General features: G+C 36.5%; 6 protein-coding genes across 6 annotated transcripts; 3 read left to right on the forward strand and 3 right to left on the reverse strand.

The window, feature by feature from the left end:
- Window positions 1-204: 204 nt before the first annotated feature.
- On the reverse strand, window positions 205-2900 carry LOC18026077 (SRSF protein kinase 1). The gene is made up of 4 exons (XM_006409227.2): window positions 2406-2900; window positions 924-1715; window positions 776-823; window positions 205-699 (listed from the first exon to the last, which is right to left on the reverse strand). The coding sequence occupies exons 1-4, from the start codon at window positions 2583-2585 to the stop codon at window positions 409-411; spliced, it is 1311 nt and encodes a 436-aa protein (XP_006409290.1). The 5' UTR covers window positions 2586-2900; the 3' UTR covers window positions 205-408.
- Window positions 2901-2948: 48 nt separating this feature from the next.
- Window positions 2949-5093, reverse strand: LOC18026078 (pentatricopeptide repeat-containing protein At2g17525, mitochondrial). The gene has a single exon (XM_006409228.2). It carries the CDS (start codon window positions 4966-4968, stop codon window positions 3079-3081), a length of 1890 nt encoding a protein of 629 aa, XP_006409291.1. The 5' UTR covers window positions 4969-5093; the 3' UTR covers window positions 2949-3078.
- Window positions 5094-15202: 10109 nt separating this feature from the next.
- LOC112089932 (uncharacterized protein At4g04775-like) lies at window positions 15203-15761 on the forward strand. The gene is made up of 2 exons (XM_024160800.1): window positions 15203-15379; window positions 15471-15761. The coding sequence occupies exons 1-2, from the start codon at window positions 15203-15205 to the stop codon at window positions 15759-15761; spliced, it is 468 nt and encodes a 155-aa protein (XP_024016568.1).
- Window positions 15762-16169: 408 nt separating this feature from the next.
- LOC112089933 lies at window positions 16170-18430 on the reverse strand. The gene is made up of 3 exons (XM_024160801.1): window positions 17441-18430; window positions 16362-17315; window positions 16170-16280 (listed from the first exon to the last, which is right to left on the reverse strand). The coding sequence occupies exons 1-3, from the start codon at window positions 18428-18430 to the stop codon at window positions 16170-16172; spliced, it is 2055 nt and encodes a 684-aa protein (XP_024016569.1).
- A 784-nt stretch (window positions 18431-19214) lies between these two features.
- Window positions 19215-20471, forward strand: LOC112089934. Its single transcript, XM_024160802.1, has one exon. It carries the CDS (start codon window positions 19215-19217, stop codon window positions 20469-20471), a length of 1257 nt encoding a protein of 418 aa, XP_024016570.1.
- Window positions 20472-21588: 1117 nt separating this feature from the next.
- On the forward strand, window positions 21589-24102 carry LOC18026080. Its single transcript, XM_006409230.2, has 5 exons — window positions 21589-22206; window positions 22372-22501; window positions 22584-22871; window positions 22979-23203; window positions 23530-24102. Exons 1-5 carry the CDS (start codon window positions 21680-21682, stop codon window positions 23974-23976), a joined length of 1617 nt encoding a protein of 538 aa, XP_006409293.2. The 5' UTR covers window positions 21589-21679; the 3' UTR covers window positions 23977-24102.
- Window positions 24103-25069: the final 967 nt, after the last annotated feature.

The following is a 25069-nucleotide window of genomic DNA, read 5'->3' on the forward strand; positions in this document are numbered from 1 at the left end:
TAATTAACTATGTGTATATCTTAACACATATATTTTAAATATATTATATGAAATAAACCTAGTTTAATTAAAACTAGATAAAAGACAATTGCATAGAAGCAAGAAAATAATATTCACAAACCGAAGCTTAGTTACAAAACAAACCCAAAACCAAACAAAATCCGGAATATTCGTCCCTTCGGGGACATCCGATAAAATCCGGAATATTCCAAGTAGGATCCAAAGTATACTGGCAATTGTTAGGCATCGCCCCAAAATTTAGTAATAAAGAATAGAAGATCAAAAGAATAAAGACAATCAAAATTATTTAAACTGCAATGAACCAAAGAATAAAACAAAAAAAGAGAGAGAGACAAGTTCTATATCATTTGCAAGCCAAAAAACAAGAGGAAAAAAAGTTCCAATTCTTCAACTTTTGATCTGCAAGTTACTCATCTGACCTTCTATATGATCTTCATTATTCTGTGTTCTGAGATTCAGCCATGGATGTTGAAGGCACTGTTGAGCAGTAGGTCGTTTCTCAGGTGCAAAATCAAGAATCGGGCAAAGAAAATCCGCAAATTCCCGTGCTTCTGCTTGAGGAAGCTTGTATTTATCGATGAGTAAACGGTCGAGTGGCCAATATTTTAATCTCCGGATCCTCTTCAAGTCACCATGTCTGTCAAAGTAATCCTTTGATCTCGCACCTCCAATGGCAATCTAATCAAATCACAAGTATCAAAGAGGCTATAACCGAACAATAAAGAGACTTAAAACTAAAGTGTTTTTAAGGTACCTTCCGAGGAATTTTTCCTAAGAGTTCCATCATAAGAGCAAGGTGGTCCTGAAGTCAAACAGAGAAGAAGCATGTATATTAGGGAAAAGGCAAAAAAGAAAACTATTCGGTTATAATCGATTTGGAATATCTTGAAAGCAATCTTTACCTCGTCTTCTCCGTAACCATTTCCATCTTTTGGAGCGAAAAGCATATCGCCTGTGGCGAGCTCAAAAGCGGTGCAAGCGAAAGACCACATATCAACAGAGAAAGTGTAGCCTGACTGAAGTATTACTTCAGGAGCTCTGTACTGTCTTGTTTGTATTTCTTCTGCAAATTTCTGATCATCCCAACAAGCGTTCCCAAAGTCTACAACTTTGCATCTCACATCAATCCCATCCAAATCTCTCTTGGTCTTTGTCAGTGTTTCACTTAAACCTATTATGGAAACTCTTCTTCCTGATATTTTAGCAACCGCTCTTCTTGCTCTCCTCTTCAACTTCTTCTCAATCAGATTCATGGTTGGTGCACCGTTTTGGTTTCCCTCAGGCTTTTCTAGTATTGGTGTTAGTTTGGATCTGATGGGATCCTTGGCAGGGTCAATGCTGGAGCAAAGAAGAATGTTTTCTGGTTTTAGGTCGGAGTGAATCATACCGAGTTCACGATGCAAATAGTCTAGACCGGTCAGTATACATTTGCATATCTCCCGCACTTTATCCAACTCCATCCCTTTATAACAGTTATATTTGATTAAACGGAGCAAACTGTCGCCAAGAAACTCGAGCACCATGCATAAATGCTGCCCGTTGGGACCTGCGTGTTTGAAATCATCGATAAGACGAACAACACATTTGGTATTTGTAGGATCCCCATCAGCAGCAGCTTGAAGAAATTCGATCTCGTGAAGTGCAGCTTGAGCAAATTGTTGGGCGCTCTTCTGAATCTTCAAAGCAACATAGTTCTGCAGAAACACACAGTTATTATACAAGCCCAAATGTGAGTAGAAAAAAAAAACAATAACTAATTGAAACAAGAGCCAAAAAAGGAGGATGCCTATGACAAGGAGCTTGTAGAATTTAATTTCAATCCACTTTTTATGTGAAATAAGGAATCATTAATCTATAGACATGAACATGGACATTCCTACATTCTAAGCAAAACATCAGAATTATTTTCTCACATTTAAAGAGAACCTAAGAGAGTAAAAATGTCTCTCTGTTTCAGAGAAAGTAAAAGAACTCCTAAGTTAGAGCTTTGAAGAGAACAAAACATTAAATTAAGCCTATAGTTGATGAAACATTCATAAAGTCACGATGGCATTTAAGGAACAACGCATTTATTTCAAATACGCAGCTCTAGTTTCATCCTTAAACAAACTGCTATAGTTGGTTAACTACAGAGTACAGTGTCAAAATCTAGAACCTTGATCCACTTTCTTTCCGAAAGATAAGTCAAAAGAAGAGGTTGGTAGACGCCAAGATCTTGCACCAAAACAGATCAGAGCCAAGATAAAAGGAATTCGAGAAGACTAATGTATACATGCTTTTAATAAGGGAAGAAACAAATCTACGAAATCAAATTCTGCATTAAAAGATCTAATGGGCATAGTACAACGAGATTGTGAGTATTCTATAAGGAGAGAGATGCTTACAGAGGTGCGAGTATCATATGCAAGCCAAACGGTGGAGAACTGGCCCCAACCAAGCTTTCTCTGAGCAATGTAACGGCCACCGGAAAACTGGTCTCCGATTCTAACGGCGTGATATCCACCTTTACGGTAAGCATCGATACCCTCATCTTCATCTGATCCCGATGAGGATGAACATGACATATCTTGTTTTCCTGTCGGAATTCCACCGCCTGATCCTTATGTGGATTTTGAATTTCAAAGTTTGGATCTTTGAATAAAAGAGCTTCCTTTTCTTTAATTTCTCGAACAAAGAGAGAGAGAAAGAGAGAGGAATAGCACTCAGATTGCGTTATGACCTCGAAACGTAAGACTCTCTCCACTTTTTGCTCTTCTTGTCCTTTTTTTTATTGATGGGTGCTTCAAACTTTTTCCATTTTAAAGTTGTCCAATTCTCCATTTTACCCTTTTCTCATGGTGTTGTAATGTTTTGGCTCTGGTTCAGGTATCTCCTTTTCTCCAAAAGCTCTTTGCTTTCAACAGATTTTCAAAAAGACACAAAAGAACCATCATCTTTATTTATCTCGCTGCTTCCCAGTGTAGAGCCTTCTCTGTATTTGTTGCAGATGCACTATCAAGACGACAAGACCCAAAGTTCGAGCCCAACAAGCATATAAGGATGGCAATGCCTCTAGTTTCAACTTTCGATTATGTCCTGCAATAAGGTATTTAAGTGGATCGCCGTTTTCTGGTTAAGAGAAAACATCAGTGAACTCCACATAGAAAAATCAGGGACAATACCCTTCTTCACCATTCGTGAGAAAGTCAACCAAGCATTCTGAAAATCACCCTTCACGCACAATTCTTCGAGCAACGGATTGTAGCTTTCTCCATCAGGTACGCAACCTCTTTCAGCCATGTCTTCCACAAACTTGATGCCACTCATGACTCTATCTTGCTTACAAAACCCGATAACCACAGCATTGAATGTTGCGGATCGAGGCAAACAGCCTCTGGTCACCATATCGTTTATAAGCTCAAGTGTTTCTTCCATGTAGCCTTCTTGGCAATATCTATGAATCAGGCAATGGGATACTATAACATTAGGGACTCCTCCTTCTTCAATCATTTGTTCATACGCTGTCTTTACATCATCCACGCCGCCTTGCTCACATAAATTTATCAACTTAAAGCTTCTGTCAACAGCCCTTGGAAACAATTTCTCCATCTTTAACAGGAATTCCAGAGCTTCCTCCCAACGGTTTTCCTTGTAAAAGCCATAGATAACACTGTTGTATGGATCAATTCTGGCCCCATGAACGTTTTCGCTGTCCTCCATTAGTTCTAATATCTTTAAACTATCGTCAACCCTCCCTCCTACTGATAGACCTTTTATCAACGTGTTAAACGTAGCAAAGTCCCATCTAACCGCATCTGTCTTCATGTCGTTGAGAGTGTCCAGAGCTGAATCCAACATTCCAACATCACAAAATCCAGCAATCAACAAATTGTATGTTTCCACATTAGGCAAGTATCCCTTTCTCTCCATCTCTTTGAAGAAGCGTTGAGCTACTCTCACTTTCCCTAGCGCACAATACCCCTTCACCAAGGTGTTACAAGCTACAATGTCGACTTTACCTCCTTTGCTTTCCACTCTCTCTAGAACCTCGAGTGCCTCAGATACACGTCCTTCATTGCAGAGAACATCCATCACCTTAGTTACCGTGACAACGTCGGGAACAAGACCCAAACTGAAGCATTTCTCCAGAAGCACCAACGACTGAACCAACTTCTGCTCGTTGCAGTAAGCAGATATCAAGATGTTGAAAGTTACATCATTTGGTTCCTTCATTTCGCTCATCAAACTCCTGGCTCTCCCAACTTTCTCGTTCTTACAAAGAGCATAAAGCAATGTGTTATATATCACAGTGTTTGGAGTAACACCACGTGTCTTCATGATCTGAAGGAGCTTGAAACCATCGCCAATCCTATTCGTCAAGCAAAGACCTTTCATCAAAATCCCATATGTGTACTCATCACCTTGGATCCCACTAGCCATCATCTTCCTCCTGAAAAACTCTCTGGCTATGTCGATGTCTTCCTTTACCAGAACGTCAAGAATCGAATTGAAAACTTTCAGAGATGGTTTGATCCCAAATTTCGAAACAAGATCAACGACACTGATCACCTGTTTGGTCAATTTAGCGCGACCAAAGCCTCTGACGATAGTTATGAAGATGGCATCATCCGGAGGCAAACCAATCGATCCGGGCATTTCATCGAGCAGTTGGTAGACAGTTTCGAAACGGCGGAAAACACAAAGCTTATGAAACAGAGCACGGTAAGTGGAACGAGAATGGATAAACCCAGGGAAAGTCGAGGCCCATTGAAACGTTTCTAGAGCTCCTGAAGGTGATTTCTGGTCTAGAATGAGACGGACGATATGGTCATCGCTAGGCACAGAAAGAGAAGAAGAAGACGACGATGATGATAATGAAGAAGATGAGCAGAAACAACGCAGTTGAAGCCATAATCTCGTCACTGGCACGTACCGAGAAGATGTCGAAAGATTCAAGATTTTAAGCATCAGGAACACGAAGCTCTCACAACTTGGGTTCGATTTTCTGATGAGACGAAACCCAAGTCAATAGATTCAATTAATATCCATCGAGATTGGGTTCAGGGAGATCTTAAGCTGAGTTTGCGACTCAACAACCCGTCACTGAAAAAAGCACTGAAAAAAGGCACTTTTCATTGGAACTGGTACGCAAGTTTTTTAATTTCTTAAAACGAGAAGGAGACCCGCTAAAAACTTTTTTTTTGCTTAAATAAATTTAACACTCATTCAAGAAAAAAAACTGGTTGTGTGCTTCCTTTTTAATGGGTCTAATTGATAACATATAAACGACAGTTGCCAAGGACGGTTGAAAAAATACTACCAATCAGCAACATCGATCGGAGAAAGCGTTTAAAACTATGGTTGTAATTAACATTTAAAACGGGCGGTTGAAAGAAGATTCAGGCAGTTGAAAGTTAATTTTCGAGCAGTTACAAATTGTAAAAACGTGGGCGTTTAGAGCAAACGAACGGTTATAGTCAGAGCCTTTTTTAATAATAAAATTTTTGGTTTGATATTAATTTTTAATTAGAAACTAGTAAAATTATTTATGTTTTTTGTATGTATATGTATGTGTTAGTTTTTTTTTGTTATTTCATTCAATCCAATTTACTCGGCAAAACAAAAAAGAACTTTTTAATAAGACAATGGATATGCATTTTAAAGTTATTAAAAACAATTATCATCACTGATATAAAAAAAACCTAAAATTAATTACTTGTAACTTCTTTAAAAAAAGAATTGTGCATGCATTTATGTCCATCGGCAAAAAAAAAAAGGTTGTGCATTTCATATTTATCAACAACTTTGTCATAATAACTATGTGTTATTGTATCATTTTATAAATAACTTCTAAAAAACATTGTACTAATAATGTTATACATTTACACTATTCAACCGCTATAATGCTACCAATTAAGCTTAATTTTCAACTATTTTCTGTTATAAAACCATCTTTTCGAACCGTTATCTCTAATCACTTTTTGTTTTTTAATTGTTTCAGCTACAAACGCTCAAAATTCTTTAACCGCCTTGTTTAAACAGAATCACCAATCGAAAATATCTTTGGTGTCTCAAGCTCAAACAGTAGTTAGAATTTTTTTTCTTCTTTTTTTACAAGATAAATTGAATAAAATAACTCTAAAAACTAAATTTTATGTTATATATATTTCTATTTGGAAGGGAACAACTATAGCTTTTATTAAAGAGAATTAAGATTAATTAAAAAGATTAATTGAAATTAACTGGATTATCGCTGTCGATCACTTTTTTTGAGCCGGTCATTATCGATTTCAGTCCACGGGCGACTAAAAAAATTTATATCAGTGAATGGATTTGGAATTTCATATCGGCGACTGGATTAAGAGATTTGAGTTTAGGATTATGTTGTTGATTGTGATTGGGTTTACATCGCTCATTTGCGTGAGCCGATCATAGTTCATTTAGATTGAGATATTTCATTGATTTCACATCTATCATCATCTTGGTCATTATGTTTCTCCAATCTAAATTAAGAGTTTTTCAGAATCAGTCGTTGGGAATTTTTCAGGTACCTTCTCTTGATTATTAGTTTTCAATGATCACAGAATCTCTATGTTTTCAAAGAGAAATATTGAGATGTGTGATTATGCAGAGTTATTTAGGAACTCAATTGGTTTTCATGTGTCATTGAATTGGGCTAAGTACATGTCGATTTCAGGCATGATATCATCACCTTCAAATATACAGAAGATTGTTTGTTATCTGTAGATGAGAGCCGACAAGGACAAGCTGCTACTTTTGAAGACGACATTGTGATACACTGCAATTATTTGCAGCAGTTTAGGAAACGTTCCTACATATTTAGGAAACGTTCCTAAATATTGTACGATCATCCAAAAACTTAAAAAATATTCAAGTGAACATAAAAATAATTTGCAACAACAAACATTTCTAAGAATTCAAGAGTATTTTGATAACATAGATAACAACACAAACATCTCAATTCATTCTAAAATGTGTTATTGGAACTTATGTATCTATTTATACAACAAATGAAATTTGGAAAGTCATCATATATAGTCAGGAAGACATTCTTAAATATTTAAAGAGAAAATTACCTAGAATAACCTACTTTTTTGGAAATAGCTATAACAACCCATCAAATATATTATTACTCACGTAACCCATTAATTCTTTAAATAAATTTATAATTCCAAAATTACCCTTTCTATTTTTATAATTTTGTTTTTAGAAACGTTTTTATAAAATAATTATTTTTTAAGTAAATTAATTATTTATTTTTAAACGAAATTCGGTATACCATTAGTTTTTATCCTAATATATGGTTTTAATATATTTTTTTGAATCACAGACTCATATTTTGTCTATGGTTATTTGTAAATTTTTTTTGACAAATTTAAATAGGCAATCTTGTAAACTCATGTTTAGTAGACTTGAAAATCTCATCTAGCAGACTTTAGGCAAGTCTACAGATAGAATCTTCAAATCTGCCAAAAACACAAAGACTTTACGCAAGTCTATCAAATATATATAGATCTAACGTAAGTCAGTTGGCTTGAATTTTGAAGTCTGTCGAAAAATTGTAAACTTCAAGTAAGTAAATCGAAAGTAAATCTGCAAGATAGGTTTTTGAAGTCTGCCAAAAATTTATAAACTTCATGAAAGTCTGCCGAATGTTTGCATATTTGTAATCACTCTGCGTTATCACATTTTAAAGTCTACCAAAATTTGTAGACTTTACGAAAATCTGCTGAATAATTTTGGATTAAATATAAGTCTATAGAATTGAGTATTGAAGTCTATCAAAATTTTATAGACTTCAAGAGTGTCTGCCGAATATACGCAGACTTCACGAGTGTTTCCCGAATATACACAGACTTAATATGAGTCTGCATAAGTGGCTCTTAAAGTCTGCAAAAAACTAATAGACTTTATGCAAGTCTAGACATAGTAGACTTTACATTATTTCATTTTTTAAAATAGATAAGTTTACTTTTAAAAAAATAATTGATTTGTATTTAATATTTGTTTTATTATTGCTGATTTGATTTCCTTAAATAGAATTTTCGCTTTTAAAACTTTCCTTAAATATGTTTTCTAATTATTTTACTTTGGTTAAAAATAAATTTATTAGGGGTAATATAGGAAAATATTTTTAAAATTTTTTGAAAAATCTGAGTAGGTTATTTTGGCTATTTCTAATATTTTTAAGGTTATTGTAGCAAATGTTCCTTATTTAAATGATAACTTTTATTTATAGTTATACAACCGCTGAAATTTTGGAAGCCCATCATATACATTTAGAAAGGCATACGGAAAATTAGTTTTACGCACAAAAAACCATACATTAGGGTTGAATTTCAAATTGTTTAAACGTATAAGTATGTTTAACCCAGAAAAATTGTTTAGACATAAGTTTAACATTTACAGAAAGATCAGGTCTAAAAAAGCCAATTTTCCGAAGGCATACATATACAAATTATAACTTTTGTGACTATTATACAAGTACTTAATTTTAGGAAATTATCATTTATAATTAGGAAAAATTATTAACGGGTATATTTCTCTTCTTCTCAATCACACTCCTATATGATTTCATCCGACCATACATACTTCTCCTTCCTATGAGGGAGTGTTCCTTTGAGTTGACCAGAATAAGTATCACCATTTGAGAATTCCTTCTCCAGACCTGAAGAAAGACAAAGTACACTTAAGATCTAAGACCTGAAGAAACAAAAAAATCACATACAAATGTCTTCGGGTTTATAAAAACGATTCAGACATTCCTAAATTTTTACGAATCAATAAACACAGCCCTAGACTAAAATCAGACATGATCTAACACCTAATATCCCATAATCCGGCCATTGGAACCTATGAGAGTTATCAATCCGACGAAGTTTAACCATTTTCTTGATCTCTGACAAAAATTGATACTCAATCCAATGAAAATCGATTACCAATCAGAATAATTTACCCTAATTGATGTGTGATGCTTGTTCTTCCATTCTCATACTGTGATTTTAATCCTATTTGAATGCTTCAGAAAAATCGATGAAGTTTTCTCTGGGAAAATTGAATTAGGTTTTGCAAAGGTTTGAAAAAGAAAATAGAAGAAGCGTGTTTTCTGGGTTTAATAAATGCTATTGTTGTCCCCTTCCAAATGAAGGTTCTTTAAAAAAAAAGTTTGGTTTTTAGGGCTATTTTAAATAATTTCCCTTTTTATAATGATATCCCATTTTGTTATCATGGCCCAATGATTTATATATATATATATATTTGTTTATATATATATATATAGATATATATGTATATGTATGTTCATCTTCAGTTACAAGCCCAAAAAAAAAAATTATCAAACTTATAAGTTTTTCTTGGCAAATCAAATATATTGATATCATAAAGCATTTATCAGATATATAAACATTATCGATACAACCATTAATGCAAATTGAAAAAATAAAATAATTTCGATGAAATGGAGAATAACCATGCTATCTTTTTAAAAGTAGTCTTATAAATTAATAGATACTCTATCATACACATTTTACTGGCTTTCATTGTTGATGAAACTCCAAAATATATTTGGTATTACATTGACTAATAAAATTCAATTAAATAATATTGGTGATGAATCTGAAATTTGTCTTTTCATTAAAATCAAAATACTTGATAATTCTGACAAAGACTTTCTGTGTTCATGTCAGAGATACATTTATTTTGTATGACCAAGAGAAAAAACAAGAAATACTCAGTTCTTTGGAATCCGTTGGTTGTCAAAAAGACAAAGCCTCATCTCTTCTCTCACTCTACTGAGGCCATAACCATTTTTTCGCTTCATACAATCATTAACATCAGAAACGTTTCTCCCTGAATCTCAGTGTGATATCCCAAACTTAGGGTTGAATCTCATAAAAAAAGCCAATCTCTAAAAACCCCTCTATAAAAAAAAGCTCAAATTCACCAAAAGCCAAAAGAAGAAAATAAAAGCCCTAAGTGACATCAGATCGAATGCGATCAGGAGGAAGCAAAGAGTGGATATTCTAATTGCAAGCAAAAAATTTTGAAGAAGAAAATCGTCACATTCAATTTCTTTGTTTATTTTTATTGTAATTATTATATTTTTATGTATCCTAATTTATGTATTTTATGTAATTTGAATATTATATAAATAAAGATAGATGTTAAAAAAAAAGCCCTCAGTGTGAGTAAGGGTATTTTTGTCATTTCTTCTCCATCGTATACCTAAGGAGCTCGACCTATTCCCTATATAAAGGCCTACCATTTTCTATTGAGAGCTACACAAAATTAACGCAGGAAAACTCGATAATAACCTCTGCAGCATCAGTTTAAAATTTGCCCAAGTGAGAGTTTTGGCTAAGTCGTTTCCCAGCAATTCAGATCGAGCTAGGTGCCGAATTTTATACCTTTGGAAAGAACTCGCTGCAAGCAATCCGTAGCAGTTTGCAGATTATAAATCCGAGGTAAGCTCCGCATTTTATGCGAGCTCAAAATTGGCAAAAAATCATTTTTTCTCCAGATCTGATTTTTACCAGGTTCGCAGAGCCAACTTGAGAGAGGTTTAAGAAGGACCCAGATCACGGTATACACATCAATTTGAAGCCCTTGCATCCAAATTTTCAGATCAAGTTTCCGATTTAAATTTTAAGGTGGGATGCGAAAGTTATGGGCTTGCCTTCTCGGCCAAGAAACAGCTTAGTCATGCGAATCTGAAACCCTAGTTTTTGTATTGTGTGTATCACAGGGTTTGGATACCAGCTTTTACTCTTCAGGCTCGTCTTTGTGGTGTTTTTAAGGTGATGACTAGATGTGGATTCCTAAGATGCCTTAGTTGAAGTAGGAATATGTGTATGTTTGATATAGGTGATAGATATGATTGTTGTTTGTTGCATTTGAAAGATGGTTGATGAATAATTATGTGAAGTAGATGTCTGTTAGCACGGTGTTTGCTGCCGGCCTCATGGATATTGAGCCATGGAGCACGGTATTGTTTGTTGGCTGCACAAAGGACATGATGATAAGTGTAGTGCCATGGTTCCACGAAGGATTCGTCAGTGAGTGGACAAAACAGCTGACGAGCTGCAGATGTTAATGAGAATGAGTACCTTAGACCGAAGTCTTCGAGAATGTGATATAGTATTGTTAGGATGATTGTCTTGAAGTGCATTACTGCATATAGAAATGATTGTTTCATGAAATGTAGAAATGTATTAAGAACATATAGGTTGACAGGTTATTGTGTGTTTATTGCATATATTGTGCATATTCTTTATTTCTATTTCAATTAATGTATCTAAGAATCATGTGTGCTCCATAAGCACACCTAGCCCTGGGCTTAATACCCGGATCCAAGAAATCCGAACCGAACGGAACCAAAAAAACGGATTCGGATCGGCTTCAGTTTGTATGCAATAACCGAATGGTTCTTAGCTAGATTTCATTCGGTTTTTGGTTTGGATCGGGTATATCCGAAAACCGATCAGATACCCAAAAAAATCGCATTTATGGAGAATTCGATTTCCTCTCCTTCTTCTTTACATTTTGAATTCATCCCCTAACAATGTAAACATTCGATTTCATTTCTCTCTCTTTTTTTTTTTAATTGACGACTAATAAAAAGAAAAAACCCCAAATCGGGAAAGCTGGAAACTCTAATTGATCTAAGTCTCGGTCCCCATTCTCCTCCTTCTTCGTCGTCGCGAGTGCTTTCTCATGTGAGTTTGACACAATCTCAAACTCAATTCACTTCTCAACCTACTCTTTGCAATTGAGTCATATTTTTGTCTATGCAGATGGAATCTTCCTCACCTACTCTTGCAAAGGATACCACCGAAGATGATCCCGACACTAATCCTGTAGCTGCTAGTCGTAACAAACGGAAAGAGAATCCGGTAACTGAAGCTAGTTCTCCTCCACTGAAGCCGAAGAAGAAAAGTAGCACTAGGTCTTTAGTATGGGATCACTTTACAAGGATTGAAGATGATGTGAATAGATGCATCTGCCATTATTGTAGCAAGTCCTTTGGTTGTGCGACTTCTGCTGGAACTTCAAGTTTGACGAATCATCTGGGTATATGCAAGGAACACATTGCGTGGGAGGAAACTAAGAAGGAGAAGCAGAATATCATCAATCCTGAAACTGAAAATGGGCTACAATTGTCAAAAGTATCTGAAGAAGTGTTTAGGGAAGCAACCAACGAGATGTTTGTGTTGGCTGAGTTACCTCTTTCATTCATTGAAAATGTGGCATGGAAACATCTATGCAATCGGGTGAACCTTCCAAAGCCTAAGTCTAGGAGAACAGCCACTCAAGAAATTGTGAAGATGTATGTGAAGAAAAAAGAAGCTATGAGAAAAGTACTTGCTGCGAACAAGCAAAGGGTGTCCTTAACAACAGATATTTGGGTTGCTCGTACTACAGGAGCTAGCTACATAGTGATCACATGACACTACATTGATGCAAGATGAGTTCTAAAGAAGATGATCATAGGCTTCAAGAACATCGACAATCATAAAGGGCAGACTATTTGTGATGTTCTTATCGAGTGTTAGGCTTATTGGGGAATCAAGAAGTTGTTCACAATCACGGTTGATAATGCCTCCGCCAACAATACTGGATTGAAGAGATTTGGAAAGGCTTTCAACTTACTCGGTAATGATGCATTAGTTTTAGGAGGTGAATTCATGCATGTGCGTTGTGCAGCTCATATTATTAACTTGGTGGTGAAAGATGGATTGCATGGGATTGAAAAAAGTGTATCTGCCATTCGTAATGGTGTTACATATGTGAGAGCTTCTTCAAACAGGATCAAAGCATTCGACTTGAAAGTGGAATCAGGAAGGATGACAAGGGGCAGTTTAACTTGGGACTGCAAAACGAGATGGAATTCAACCTACCTCATGTTAACAAGAGCCCTTAAGTTCAGGACAGGTTTCGATAGAATGGGAGCAGAGGATATGCTGTATAACAAATACTTTCGAGAAACTGAGGATGGAAAAAAAAGAGACGGGCCATAAATGAAAGAGGATTGGGATTCAACTGCAAGTTTAGCGAGAGTTCTCGTTATCTTTTATAACTCCACATTAATAGTCTCAACAAATTCTACAGTCAACTTCTACAAGTGTTACAATGAAATTGTAACTATAGAAAGAAATCTGATAAGGATGTGCAATGATTCTGATGAAAAGATGAGGGAAATGGCGACCAAAATGAGAGAGAAATTTGATAAGTACTGGCATGGGTTGAAGAAAATCAATAGGTTGTTGATTGTAGCTAGTATATTAGACCCAAGTAACAAGATGAGGTTAATCTTTGCTTTGAGATGATTTACGGAAAAGATACTCCAGAGTTTAAAGCAGTTCAAGATTCTGTCACAAAGGTTTTGGAAAGGCTGTTTGATGAGTATAGCTACAACAGACCTGAGACTTCCACTAAATCCGCAGGGACATCTCAGAGTGGGCCAGATACTCAAGAGTCACAAGATCAGGCGCCCAAAACTGTGTTCGACAATATGGATTTAGATTTTGATAGTGGCTACGAGAGAATAGATTTTGTGTACAAGGAGATGCTAGAAGAACAAGGAGGTGAAGATTCAAGTTCAGAGTTGGATATATACTTGAAGGAAAAATGTGAAATTCCAATGAAAAACATTTTTGGAACAGATTATGATGTCTTAGGTTGGTGGAAGCTGAATGGTTATAGGTTCCATGTGTTATCCGAGATTGCTAGAGATGTGTTTGCTATGCAGGTATCTTCTGTTGCCTCTAAGTCAGCATTCAGCACAAGTGGCCAAATCTTAGATCCTTATAAGAGTTGCTTGACTCACTATATGATCGAGGTATTGATGTGCACTGAACAATGGTTGAAGTGTGAAATTCGCATGAATGATCAAGGGATTGTCACTAAAGAAGAAATGCTTGAAGAGATCGAATTACAAGATGAACTTCAGAGAGGTAAAGAAGTTCTTAAAAGCCTCTTTTAAACTACTTTTACGTTTTATGCTTGCCATTTTAAGTACTTTGCATTGCTTTCACTTTTCAGATTCTGAATCTCAAGGCAACTTTAAAGAATGAGAAGTCTAAAATGATGAAACTCCTTTTGGTTATAAGGTAATGATCTCTTTCTTCACACTTTTTTTAGTTATTCTAATAGTGTTGTTCGTGTTTGTCATTCACAATGAGGGAATTGTGTTTGTGTTTGTCATTCACAATATGGTAACAACACTACAAGAAAACACAATTTTTGTGACTATATTTTGCGACCACATTTATGGTCGCAATTATTTGCGGCTAATGTGTAACTACGTTGCGACGAATAAGCGACTACCGTTTCTGCAGAGACAAATTAGTCGGTAATTAACGACCAACGATATTCGTCGGTACATAGTCGCTAATTAGCGACTACTTAGTGACTAACTTTTCACTACTTAATTTTAGTCGCAAATTAGTATCAAAGTGTGACTACATAACGACTGTTAAATTAGTCGAGAAATATAGTCGCAAATTAGTCGCAAATGTGCGACTATTTTGCAACGTTGTTCTGCCGTCACTGTTGCGTCACAAAGTAGTCGGTAAATAAAGTACGTGTGTTGAATTGGTTAAGGTCCCACATCGACAAAAAAGAATGAAGGTCAAGTTCAACATGTACTATAAATAGTGATACACTCCAAGTAAAAAAATATACCATTTGGGTTTTGAAAAATCCATCTATTAGTTAAATTTACCTATATAAGTTTTGTTCTCCATTGCCATTAAACAAAAATTATTTGTGTCTTCATAAAGAGACAAGAAAATATTGGGAAAACGGTCTATTTCCCCCCCATAACTTTCATATAATACTATATCACCCTGAACTTTGAGCCTCGGTTTGTGTCTCACTAAAACAAAAGCTAAATAGATTATTCCCCCTAATTGCAAAGTTCGAGATCTATTTCCCCCTCAACCAAAATTTCGATGGTTTTACATCGGTTCCGCATGTAAACCGTAAACCAGACGTGTTGGACCGAAAACAAAACCGAAATAAAAACCAAATCCGATCCTAGATCCGACCCATTCCCCCGACCCGTTCCCCAATTAAAATCCCCAAATTGAATATAAACCCTAAAACTCAGTTTTCCAAAATCAAAATCAAAATCGCGAATTCGAAATCAAAATCGCGAATTCAAAATCAAATCTAGTGGAGGATGAGCAATATATCCGGCGCATCTAGTGGAGTATCAAATGGTGGCCGAGATCGAGGAAGAGTCATGGGAATTCCGAGAAGATATTGGTGTGGAGAAGAAATCATAACAAAGATATCCCGATCGGATTCAAATCCATACCGGCGCTATTTTAGGTGTTCTTTAGCTGTTGCAAAGAAGGTAAGCTAAGTACATATCGATTTTTATTTTGAAATTGTATATTCATGTTAACAATTTTGAATTGAATCAATTTTTGATCTAATTTTTGTAGCTTTCAAATGATAATCATGTGTTTAAGTGGGTTGATGAGGCTCTGCTTAATGAGATAGAGGCATTTGGTTATCGAGCAGAAAGCATTGAACACCAGATGAAAGAGCTTTCAAAATCACGTTTGGAGCTTGAGAAAATGGTGTATGACAAGATGGAAATGAAGCTACAGAATGAGATATTTGAGAAAGTTGAAGAAATAATTGGTGAAACTGAATCCAAGATGAAGAAAATGATGGTGCTTGCAGTCTTTGGGTGTGTGGCCATTGTCGGATTCAGCATGCTTTTAGGTTGAGTCTTGTATGGTTTTTAGTGTGTGCTTGTTGTTGTATGTTTTGGTTAGTATCTTTATCGACATTTATGGTCTATTTTTAGCAAATTAATGGTCTTGAACAATATAAATTGTCTGTGTGGTGTGTTGTTTCACATTTGGTTTCAAATTAAGATAGTAAACATTGATAAACAGGTTCTAAATACCAGAACAACACAAAGATAAGACATTGATAAACAGGTTCTAAATACCATAAAATAGGATTGTCTTACACCTAAAATAGAGAACATAACATTGTTTTGTCCTAAAACCAAAAACCTGCAATGGAAAAACCAGCATCTTACACCAAAAACCTGCAACATTCCTAAAACCGAGCTACATATTGTCCTTAAACAGAAAAAAAAGCTTCTACCGCCAAGCTTCCCATACTCTTCAATCACCAAGCTGAGTTAGAGTCCCTTGAGAAGACTCAAACGGTGTGAGATTCCCTTGAGAAGTCTGCACCTGAGAAGATTCATCCCGAGAAGACTCTCCTTCAAATCCCTGTACAGATATAACAACATACATGAACAAACATGACCATACACCAAAATCGCATATACTAAAGAAAAAGAACCACTAAACCTTTTTCTTTTTCTTGTCATGAAACCTTGAATTATGGTTAGCTGCACCACAAATCCCACAATGCATAACTCTCTTCAAGATTTTTGGTGCTTTCTTCACTGGAGATTCATTTTTACCTTTCTTCCTTTCCTTATCCTTCTTACTAACTTTATGGGTTTCTCCTTTCTTCCTGGGAGGCGATTCCGGTCTTGGAGGTTGATGCACCGGTGGTTCTTGTCCTACAGGCCAAAACCTTGCACCTCTCATTGGTACTAGACCTTCTTGGTAAGTCCTTCTCCACAGAGCTGTCCTAAACCAGTGACAGACATAATCTTCAGCCTCCAACATCTTGTTGATGATGACCGCATAAGCATGCTCACAAGGAATACCTGTGATCTCCCATCTTCGACAAGTGCAAGTTCTATCTATCAAACTCACACGGTATGAACAGCCACTGAGTTTAACTTCAAATGTCGAATTTGTGGATATGTAGACCTGACAAAGCCTAGCTTTTTTATGCTCTAGAGCGAGATAGTCGATCACATACGGGGTGCAAACACTTTGCCAATCCATTACTTTGTAACCCCTCCTTGCAATACGTACCATTGCCATCCTTGCGATTGTCTCCAGCATTGGAACCAGTGGTTTGTCTCTCGCTTTGACAATTGAACCATTCCATGACTCTGTAGAATTGTTCTCCACATCTTCACAGAAATTACCTATCTTGTGGTAGGCTCTACACCAAGTTTTCGGCTTTGTCTTCATCAGATTTGCATGTACAGCTGAGTCAAAGCAGAAGATTTTGTCCAAGTTCTCTTCATATTCGGTGTTTTTGTAGCTCCATGCTAAACGCCATATCAATTTCTTCATTTCAGGGTTCTTACCATGCAATGCTCTCATGTTAGCATAGATATGCCTAACACATTTCCGATGCTCAATCTGAGGGAGCTCTAGATCAACAGCAGCTATGAGTCCCTACAAAAAAAATAACAATTCACATTTTAGTAAAAACAATGTTAATACCCAAACAAAAACAGCAATCCAAATCAAATCAAATCAAAACAATGTTAACACCTAAAAACCAGACCAAAAACACTTACTCTATGTCTATCTGACATCATTATGTACCCATCTCCATCTTGCAAATCGAAATCAGCTTTGAGTTTCCTCACAAACCACAGCCAATTATCCTTGGTTTCAGCTTGTACAACCGCCCATGCTATTGGATAAATAGCATTATCCGCATCTCGACCCATAGCAACCAGTAACTGACCCTTCATCTTGTGTCTCAAGTGGCATCCATCAAGTCCAATAATCGGTCTACAAGTCTCTTTCCATGATTTTCTGATAACATCAAAACAGACATAGAATCTGTCGAAGACATCTTCACCTTGCTCGTTTCTAATGCACTCAAGCGCCACAGTAGATCCTTTATTCGCATCTAGTATCTCACGGCAATAGTCACGAAGCTTAGCAAACTGCTCATCATATTCTCTCTGGATCCATCTCAGAGCTTTGTTCCTAGCCGATTGACACTGATTCCTTGTCACTTTAATCCCCCATTTGTCCAATATCATCTCTTCAATCTTCATTGGCATATAATACTCTGGTTCTTCTCGGATTTTGTCAAGAAAGAGATGAGCAATCACAGGACCCTTTAACATCTCGCAAACACCATTAGGAATACAGCTATGAGCTTGTTTAAACGTCTTAACCTGCCACTTGATCTTCTTCTCCGAAGTCGAACAATAGATCCTCCAAGCACAACTATCACCATTTTCAGATTTACCTCGGCATACATAACTGACTTTAGTTTTATCATACCTCCACTGCCTGATGTTTCGACCGGTTTTGAGTGCATAATCAAGCACAGCTTCTTTAAACGCCACTCCATTAAAGAACACTTGCCCTTCAAACAAATTCCCAACGCCTCTATCAAATTCACCACTTTGACTACCACCTCTGCGACCATCACTTGGCTTGGGAACAGACATTGTGCATTGAGTTCCAGTTTCCTCATCATCGGTTTCAGGATACATGTTGTGAAGAACAGGATCTTCATCCTCAAACTCCAACAGCGCTTTCTCCATGTTGTAATCAGCTCTTTCTCGTCGATCTTCTCCGTCGGAATCTTCGTCTCAAAATTCAGGTACTTCTCTCCACTCCAATACCTCCATGATCGAAAACGCTTTCCAATTTCGATAGAAGGTTTCTCAATTTGGGCGAATTTGAATTCTGGGTTCGTTTCTCAGGTTAGGGTTCTAACTGATTTGGGGATTTTGCTGTAATCGGGTTTTAGGTTGCAGTTTAGAGCTCGGGTGGGTTTTAATTGGTTTTTACGGGTTGTAATCGGGTTGTAATCGGTTTAGGTTAGGTTAATTTTGGTTTAGCAACTATTTGGTATACAGTAACCAACTAAAAACGTGGGTTGGGGGGAAAAGGATTTCGAAATTTTGGTTGAGGGGGAAATAGATCTCGAACTTTGCAACTAGGGGGAATAATCTATTTAACTTTTGTTTTAGTGAGACACAAACCGAGGCTCAAAGTTCAGGGTGATATAGTATTATATGAAAGTTATGGGGGGAAATAGACCGTTTCCCCGAAAATATTCAAAACAAAAAAAGAAACAAAAAGTCTCATCAGAAATCGATGTGGAATCAGTCACGAGGATGGATGTATAACAGAATTGATCCACACACAAATAATATATCAAGTGAGTTATTGGCAGGGGTAGAGCAATTCATGAATTTTGCTAATAGCCAGCCACTCGCACAAAGTAGTGGAGGTAGATTTTACTGTCCTTGTTTGAAATGTGAAAATAATAAATTTTTACCAGGAAATACAATTTTGAAGCATTTGCATAGTAGAGGATTTATGTCAGAATATTATGTATGGTCTGAACATGGTGAAGATTATAATGTGCTTGGGGGAAGATCGGGTAGTTATTATGCTAATGTAGATTATACTAGTGATAATCATCAACCACCAACATTTGATGGGGGGAATGGATATGTTGGGATGGTGAATGATGCATTTCATGGTACTATCCCAATTAATCATCATGAGTATCATGAACATGAAAGTGGATATGATCATGTTCATGAAGACCCTACCCAAGAAACCAAACGGTTTTACGACATGTTAGATGCTGCAAACACTTCACTTTATGATGGTTGTCGTGAAGGCCAATCAAAATTATCTTTGGCTGATCGATTCATGAACATTAAGGCTGACCATAATATGGCTGAAAGCGCCATGGACTCATGGTCTGAATTGTTTACAGAGTATTTACCAGAGGGTAATCAAGCATCTGGTTCGTACTACGAGACAGAAACTTTGATGCGAAAGTTAGGATTGCCGTATCATACATTTGATGTATGTATAGATAATTGTATGCTCTTCTGGAAAGAAGATGAGAAGTTAGAGCATTGCAAGTTCTGTGCAAAACCAAGATACAAAGCCAGTGAGGGACGAACAAAAATCCCATTCAGTCGTATGTGGTATTTGCCTATTACTGATAGATTGAAGAGATTGTACCAATCAGAGAAGACTGCATCATCAATGAGATGGCATGCTGAGCATGAATCAGAAGATGGAGTAATGTGTCATCCATCTGATGCAGCAGAGTGGAAGAATTTCCAATATTTGCATCCTACATTTGCAGTTGAAAAACGAAATGTTTATCTTGGGTTATGTACTGACGGGTTTAATCCTTTTGGTATGTCAAAAAATCACTCGTTATGGCCTGTGATCATGACTACATACAACTTACCGCCAGATATGTGCATGAACACTGAGTATTTGTTTCTTACAATTTTGAATTCGGGACCAAATCATCCTCGAGGCAGTCTTGATGTTTTCCTCCAACCATTGATCGACGAGCTAAAGGAGTTATGGTCTAACGGAGTTCCGGCATATGATGTGACATTGGATCAAAACTTCAACTTGAAAGGTGTTCTTTTATGGACTATAAGCGATTTTCCAGCATATGGTATGTTATCGGGTTGGACGACACATGGAAGACTATCGTGTCCTATTTGTATGGATGAGACAAATGCATTTTGGTTCCAGCCGGTAGAAAGACATGTTGGTTCGACTGTCATAGAAGATTTCTTGATATCAACCTTGTGAAGGAATCGATTTTGAAATCGAAGACGCTGAAGCAGAAGATGAATTTCTTTGTAACTTATCATCTTCGGATGATGATGATGAGGAATTTGAATAATACTTAATTTTATTACTTTAATTTATATCAATGTAATATAATTAGCATGTAAGTTTACATGTTTATTACGAGCTAAGTATACTTATATATATATATATATCATTTCTAATTTAAAAATTTTGTGTGTGTTCATGATAGCTTATTGGTTAGTATGCTTTCATATCGATATAGGGTGTCTGTTCGATCCTCTGATGAAACAATTTTGCAGAAATATTAAATATAGTCACAAAAGCGTCGCACACAACCCACTTCTTTGCGACTAACTGTCTTTAACAATTATCAACTTCAATTTTTAAATGTAGTCGCATATATGTCACAAATAGAGTCAAATATGCGACTAACGACCAATGCCTTTGCGACTAACACCTGAAATTAAGACGATTTCGCAACTGTTTAGCGACGCCTAAGGGTTAAACCCTTAAAAATTATAAATTCGATTTGTGAATATGTTAATTTTTATATTTTTACATTGATTTCAGCTAATATATACATTGAATCTTTGTAAAAGTGGAAAAAAAAATTAAATCAAATAGTTTAAACTCATGTTTCTATACCCTAAACACTTATAGTAAGTATTACATAGTATTCATATGACATGATTTTGAAAAAATTGGATTTCTGCAAATTTAGTTAGAATATGCTACTTTTACTCATAAAAAGAGTTTTCTTCTGTTGAATTCTAATAAGAAAGATTGGAAACTCATATTCAACATTCATTACCCTAAAATTTTAGGATTTAGGGTATAAATTTGTGACTAATATAATTGTGACACAAAAACGTCACAAGTAGCGATTAACTTGTGACTAATTTGCTACTTTATCTTCTGCGACTAATTTGCAACTCATCTAATTTTAGGCAATTTTTTACGAATTTGTCGAAATATGAAGCGCCAATATCTCCCTCCACAAAATTACCCTTAAAAAAATATTTGCGACTGAATTGACATTAATTTGGGACTGTCTTCTTAAAGACTACATTTTAATCGAATCGCTTCCCTGTACTTAAGTTTTTTTTTTGCCCTTTTCTCGATACTCTTTCAGCTTCTCTCCCAAATTTCCACACTCTCTCTAAGATTTTGGGTGTTTCTTCTCCTCTCATTTGATTTCCAAGAGAATGGCACTGAGAAATTCAGGTAAAGGCCGTGGAGGTGGGAGAGGAAACGGCGGTGGGAGAGGAAACGGCGGTGGGAGAGGAAGCAAAAGTGGAGGATCGTCTTCTCACGCCTCCAACCCATCCTCGAGCTCGACGCCGTCGAATTCGCAGCAGTCTCGAGCAATTCTTCCGACCCAGTACCCGCCGGCAACACAACCGCCGCTTCATCATACTCCAGTGCATCACCAGCCGCTTCAGCATCCACCGGCTCCTCAACAGCCGCTTCATCATATTCAGGAGCATCTATCTACTCAGCATCAGCCGGCTCCTCAACAGCCGCATAATCCGGCTCCTCAACAGCCACATCAACAGTTTCCCGAGTATCAACCTCCAGATGATCCTGAAGAAGATGATTCTGAAGAAGATGGTCCACCAGAGCCAGAAGACCAGGATTACCAAGCGTTGCTAGATGAGTTGATGGCACTTCCTGGCCGACAGCATCTTCCACTCTTGAGTGAGCAGCGTATCTCAGGCGTTGAGACCACATGGTAAGTTCTTAATTCACTAAACATCATGTGTTTGTATTTGACTAACCACACTATTTCTTTTGGATTTGTGTTTGTGTTTGAGTTAGTTGTTAAGATGAGATAGTAAATGTTTGTTTGTGTGTTTGTGTTGAAGTTAATTTCTTAACCACCTTTGCACATGTACAGGTTTGACCGAGACAGAGGCAATTTGTCTAGAGTCATCGCTGGAATATTTCGGAGGAAGTTCGATGGTGCTTTCTATAGCTGGACGAAGACACCTATACACGTTCAAGAAAGATACTTCAGAACATTTGCGGTAATATTTGATATAGGTTTTAATGTTTTATAGATACATAGTAATGCATTAGTATCTTGAATACTTGACAATATTCTTGCAGGGGAAGTACAATTGGGATTTGGGGATTACCGATATAGTGAGACAAGAATTCTGCAAGAGGGCCACACTTAGGATGAAAGGAATTGTCAGCCAGGCTAAGACAAGTGGTAAGAGACCGCATTGGATTAGCCCAAAACTTTGGAAAAAAATGTGGAGACATTGGAACACTCCCGAAGCAAAGGACAGGAGCTCTAATGCTTCACAGTGCCGTAACTCTGACCGTGGCGGTATTGGAGCCCACAAACATGTATCCGGACAAAAATCATATATGCATGTTCAACAAGAAAAGGTAAGCTCGGTGATAATGATTTTAAATATTGCTCTTAACATAATTTATCTGATTTTGTATCATTATTTTATCATTCTTTTGTTGTAAACGATTTTGTATCATTGTAGGAAGAAGAATTGGGGCGTCCTGTATCTTTTGGAGAAGTGTTTGTGAGAACACACACAAAGGCCGATGGAACTTTTGTTGATCAAAGGGCCAGAAGAGTAGCTGAAACTTATGAGAAGAACATAGAAGAGAAGATGTCTCAAATGGATGTCGATGGTCCTCAAACTTCAGAGAATTCTTCTCAGCGGACCCTCACCATTGAAGAAAAGAATGAGATGTTTCTTAAGGTTTGTCTTTCTCTTCTTAGCATATATTGGTATTTGTTTTGCTTGATGTTGATTATCTGGCTTTGAGATAGTAAAATTCAATCATGTCTCGTCATTAGCTCAGAATTTTTTTTTTTGCATTGTTAGCTTGGTTTGATGTTTAGCAAAATGTGTGTTTGAGTTTGCATTGAATCTTTAGTGAGTCGACACTATTGACACTGTGTTTTATAAGGTTTGCGATTGATCTCAGTTAGAGCTTACTGTCTTTGTGTTTGCTTAGGGGATTGATCTTACTGAGTTCTTTCTGATATTTCTATGGTTTAAGGTTAAAATACTTGTTGTTTTAGTCCACTGAAACAGATGACAAGGGAAACCCTTTTGGGCTTGGGAAACTGAAAGAGACTATCAACAAAGAGAAAAGAAAAGAAAGTTATGGAAACTCTCAATCCTCATCAATTTCCGAGATAAATCAACAGCTACAAGCTGCTCGTCAAAAGATTGAGGAACAAGAAGCCGAAAATGCAAGACGTGATGCGGAGAACCGAGTTTCTCAATCTAAGATCGCAAGCTTGGAGTTGCTCTTATCCTATTTCAAAACAAATGATCCAGCATTTGCAGCATATGTGGCTTCTCAAGCAGATCTAGCCGCACCAACCACAACACCAGGTACCACTCTAAGAGCCGAACCACCAACCACAGCAGGAAACACTCTAGGAAATGCACCACCAACCACAGCAGGAACCGCACCAACCAATTCTCCCTTGTCAAACACTTCATCAACCTCTCCATCTTAACTTAGTAATTTCTTTGATATATTTTTATTTTGGTTGTCTAAATATTTATGTTTAGGATCTTTTGTAAGATGTTTGACTGATTTTGGTAAGTATTTTGGGTAGAAACTATTTGAAATGCAGTAATTGTTTCGGTTTTCCGTTTTTGATTACTAAAAAAAAATTACTTATTCAACATAGGTAGTTGCAAATAAGTCACTATTTGGGACTGAATTGCGACCACCAATATTTAGAAAACAATAACGTCGTCGCATTTTGGAAGCTAATGCATGACCATTTTCCGACTGAATTGGTAAATATTAGTCTTTAAGAGGTCGCAAATATTTCCCACTGCTTTGCGACTAATGTACTACCAAAAACATTTGTTTTTTCACTTTGCCATCAAAGCTAGAAAAGTCCCAAATTAGTCGCTAAAATATAGTCTCTAATAAGTCGCAAAAATTACCAACTAACTTGCGACTAAGATGTTACAGTATATTAGGTTTTTCACTTCGTCCTTTGTAGTCTCAAATTGGTCGCTAACTAATCAGCGTTACAATCTAGTCGTTAATCTACGACTACATTATTGGTCTCATAGTAGTCGCTTATACGCGACGGAAATATGCCATCGCAGAGTAGTCGGAAAACAGGGACTACTTTGCAACTAATATTTTTTGCGACGACAAATTTGCGACTACGGATTGTAGTCGTATAGTAGTCGCAAAGCATTGATTTGCGACTAAGATAAGACTATATTGGTAGTCACAAAAACTTTTTTCTTGTAGTGCAAGTTTTCATCTTCTTTATAGGATTGAAGACAATCATGCAAGCAATGAGGGAATGGTTATGTTTTTTGGTTGTGTACTTGTGTTGTTGCTTGTCCTTTTTCTTCTTTGTCTTCGTGTCTTCTTTGTTTTTTTGGTAGTGGATCATGTTGCTTGTTCTTTATCTACTTGAATGGCTGAACAAGTTATGGGTTTATGTTTGTTTTGTAGTTTTTCTTTACACTTTGTAGTTTCAATTTACCAAACTATCACTTTAAAGTTATCAATTGACTTGTTTTTTTTTTTGGTATTATGTTTGTATCTTGGATTTTTTGATTTTTTTGGTTTTTTCG

The sequence above is a fragment of the Eutrema salsugineum genome, unplaced genomic scaffold (genome assembly GCF_000478725.1).
Source record: "Eutrema salsugineum unplaced genomic scaffold, Eutsalg1_0 scaffold_11, whole genome shotgun sequence".
NCBI lineage: Eukaryota > Viridiplantae > Streptophyta > Magnoliopsida > Brassicales > Brassicaceae > Eutrema > Eutrema salsugineum.